The following is a 3,615-nucleotide window of genomic DNA, read 5'->3' as shown; positions in this document are numbered from 1 at the left end:
TTTAGCCCATAATCCCTGAGTTGATTTTGTATCCACGCGACTTGAGATGTACAAGATGCTGCAGCGATATATTCGGCTTATGCAGTGGATAGCGAAACACAGGTTTGTTTCTTCGATTGCCAACTGACTAATTTACCATCTAGAATTTGACATCCTCTCGTGGTGCTTTTACAATCTAATCCACAGCCACCTAAACAAGCATTTGAAAATGCTTGAACAAGGAATCCTGAGTTGGCTGGATACCACAGATCGAGAGAGGAGATTCGCTTCAGATAGCGAAAGATATTCTTCACGGCTTGAAGATGAGGTTCTCGGGGGTTGGCTTGAAATCATGCACAGTAGTAGACAGAGAACATGATATCAGGTCTACTGGCTGTAAGATACATCAGATACCCAATCATCTGTCGATAGAGTGTTATATCAGCTGCTGGTTTCTCCAATGATGGTGTGAGTTTAGTTCCAAAAGCCATAGGCACTTTCACTTTAGAGTCTCCCATCATTCCAAACTTGGTTAGCAAAGTATTGGTATATGCTTCCTAATTAATAAAAATGCCTTCGTGTCCCTATCTAATGTTGAATCCATGAAAAAAGTTAATTGGACCCATTGAGCTCATCTCAAATATAGTTTCCATCAAATTTCTGAATTCAGCTGTTAATGTAGGATTCGTGGAGCCAAAGATGATGTCATCAACATAAATTTGGACTATCATAAGGTGGTTACCTTCTCACTTACGAAAGAAGGTTGGGTCAACCGAACCTTGTTTGAATTTAGACATTTTTAAGAAACGAGTGAGAGTTTCATACCATGCTTTGGGAGCTTGTTTGAAGCCATACACAACTTTGTCAAGGATATAACAATGATCGGGATACTTCTCATTCACGAAACCTGGCGGTTGCTCAACATATACGGTTTCTTCAAGTTCACCGTTGAGGAAAGCACATTTGACGTCCATTTGATAGACTTCAAAGTTCTTGTGAGCGGCGTACGCAAGAAAGATACAAGTAGATTCTAATCTTTCTATGGGAGTGAAGGTTTCTTCATAATCGATTCCCTCTTCCTGACAATATCCTTTGACGACCAGCCTCGCTTTGTTACAAATGACATTCCCCTCTTTGTCCATCTTGTTCCTGAATACCCATTTGAGACCGACAACCGAAGCATCCTTTGGAGTTAGAATAAGGCGCCATACCTTGTTTCGTTCAAACTTGTTTAACTCATCCTGCATGGCTTGAACCCAGTCTGAATGATCAAGATCTGAGTTGACGGTTTTTGGTTCAACCTTGGAAACAAATGAATTGAACATGCAAAACTCGACTTTTGGAAAGAGTACAGCCTGTTTCGCTTTAATTTGAGAACGAGTTAACAATTTTTCTGAGGATTCCCCAGTAATTTGACTTTGAGGGTGATCTTTGGTCCATTTGATAAGGGGAGGAAAGTTTGGATCATAGATAGGATCCAATTCAACATTGATTTCTTCCTCTTGTTCAGACAGAATGTCGTCATCACCAATATTGGTGTTCTCCCCCTCGACGAATGATTCCTGTTCAGGACCCGCATTTGAATCCCATTCATTGGTCAGAATTTCAGTAGAGCTTGATGTATTTGGCGATGAGTTCTCCCCCTGGAATGAAGATCCTTGATCGTGATGAGTAGAAGAACCCTCCCCCTGGACATTAGGATGGTCACCAGAAGGTTCGCCTGTGTCTGCACCTTCGGTTTCTTTGGATTGATCATCAGCCATGTTATTAGCAGCATCGCCTATAACTTGTTTTAGATTATCAACTTTGTTGTCTTTTGCAGTTGATTCAGAGTCAATCACCTTTTGAGGCTCATCAAAAAGGAGCATGAATTGGTCGAAAAGATTCGAGATAGCAATAGTAACCTGACCATTCTTTGGAAATATGTCTTGCGATGCATCTTCTGTTGATTTCATTTTCTTAACATAACTATCGTCAAAAGTGACATAGTACATTTCTTCAATTTTCTTGCAGCGTTGATTGAGAACTCTATACGCCTTGGAGGTCAGGGAGTAGCCTAAGAAAATTCCTTCTTCTGCCTTAACATCGAACTTGTTTCGATTTTCTTTGGAGTTGAAAATGAAACATCTTGAACCGAACACATGAAAGAATTTTACGTTTGGTTTTGGATTGTTCAGTGTCTCGTAAGGGGTAATTGAGAACCGTTTATTCAAGTATGATCTATTTTGAGTGTAACATGCAGCCGCAATTGCATCCGCCTAGAAATACAAAGGTAAGGACGCGAAGCATAACATTGTTCGAGCAACTTCACACAGTGATCGGTTTCTCCTTTCAACAATGCCATTTTGCTGTGGAGTATAAGGGGCTGAGAAATTGTGAGTAGTTCCCTTTTCAGCAAGAAAATCTTCAAAGTCTTTGTTCTTGAATTCCCAGCATTGTCGCTCCTTATATTACGAACTACTTTTCTTAGTTGCGTTTCTATTTGTTTAATAAGGATCTTGAGCTTTGGAGTGGCTTCAGACTTTTTCTTGAGAAAGAAAATCCATGTAAATCTTGAGAAATCGTCCAAAATAACCAGAATGTATTTGTTTCCTCCAATGCTTTCGATAGACGATGGACCACATAGATCGATATGCAATAACTCCAATGGTTCTATTACCTTAGTATTGATAATAGAAGGATGACTTTGCCGACTCTGCTTTCCTATTTCACACGTTGCACAGAGATGTTCTTTATCAAATTTTAGAACTAGAAGACCTCGAACGTGATCACCCAAAACCAACTTGTTGATATCCTTGAAGTTCAGATGAGATAGTCTTCTATTCCATAACCAGCTTTCGTCAGAGTGAGCCTTTGTCAGCAAGCATACAGCTGGTTTACCTCTAACTGGATTGAGGTTCAAAGGATACATTTCCCCTTTTCGCTTTTATTTCAACAAAATGTTGTTTGATCTCTTCTCGACAATTTCTGAGCCTTCATCGTCGAATGATACTTTTAATCCAGTACTAACCACCAGCTGTGATATGCTGATGAGATTGTGTTGGAGTCCTTCAAGATAAGCTACCTTCCTTATAGATAACTCGTCATTGGTGATCATTCCATAGCCTTTGATGGTTCCAAAAGAGTTGTTTCCATACTTTACAATGCCACCATCTTTGAGAGAGCGAAATTCTCTCAGTTCGTCCTTCCTTCCTGTCATGTGACGCAAGCAACCACTATCGATGTACCATTCTTTGTCAAATTGCTCGTCACTTATAACCTGCAAAGAATTAAGCAAATTTAGGAACCCAAAGTTTCTTGGGTCCTTGTGAGCCTTTTACAGGGAAGCGAATAGTAAGAGAAATATCAACCATGTATGTGCATTTAATTAAAGTTGTTTCATCATTTCTTTTAATGGTGAAAACTTTAATTTTTGATGATTTAATAGGACTGGAGTTTTCGATGTTGTCTTCAGGGTAGAGTTTTTCTTTTCCCTTGGAAGCAAGTGGGGAACAGGAATTCGGATGAGAAGAATCCCGGTTTTTCGGATTAGACTTGTATGGATAGGGAACGAAACCTCTATTTCGGTTGCCATGGGATGAAGGACCGAAACTCTCCTTTCGGTAGTTATTGGACCAGGGACCGTAACCATTCTTT

At 39.9% G+C, this 3,615-nt stretch overlaps 1 protein-coding gene across 1 annotated transcript; it reads right to left on the bottom strand.

Moving 5' to 3' along the window:
- Window positions 1-329: 329 nt before the first annotated feature.
- LOC145040669 (uncharacterized) lies at window positions 330-1,973 on the bottom strand. The gene is made up of 2 exons (XM_078988577.1): window positions 1,001-1,973; window positions 330-490 (listed from the first exon to the last, which is right to left on the bottom strand). The coding sequence occupies exons 1-2, from the start codon at window positions 1,971-1,973 to the stop codon at window positions 330-332; spliced, it is 1,134 nt and encodes a 377-aa protein (XP_078844703.1).
- Window positions 1,974-3,615: the final 1,642 nt, after the last annotated feature.

The sequence above is a fragment of the Lactuca saligna genome, chromosome 4, assembly GCF_052625555.1.
Source record: "Lactuca saligna cultivar CGN05327 chromosome 4, ASM5262555v1, whole genome shotgun sequence".
Taxonomy (NCBI): domain Eukaryota; kingdom Viridiplantae; phylum Streptophyta; class Magnoliopsida; order Asterales; family Asteraceae; genus Lactuca; species Lactuca saligna.
The sequence above is the reverse complement of the archived record's forward strand: the minus strand, read 5'-3'. Positions and strand labels throughout refer to the sequence as shown.

Coding starts and splice junctions, on each gene's coding strand:
- LOC145040669 (XM_078988577.1), bottom strand. CDS start 1,973: ATGTACTATGTCACTTTTGACGATAGTTATGTTAAGAAAATGAAATCA. Junction 491..1,000: donor AGAAAGATTAGAATCTACTT/GTATCTTTCTTG, acceptor GAATGATGGGAG/ACTCTAAAGTGAAAGTGCCT.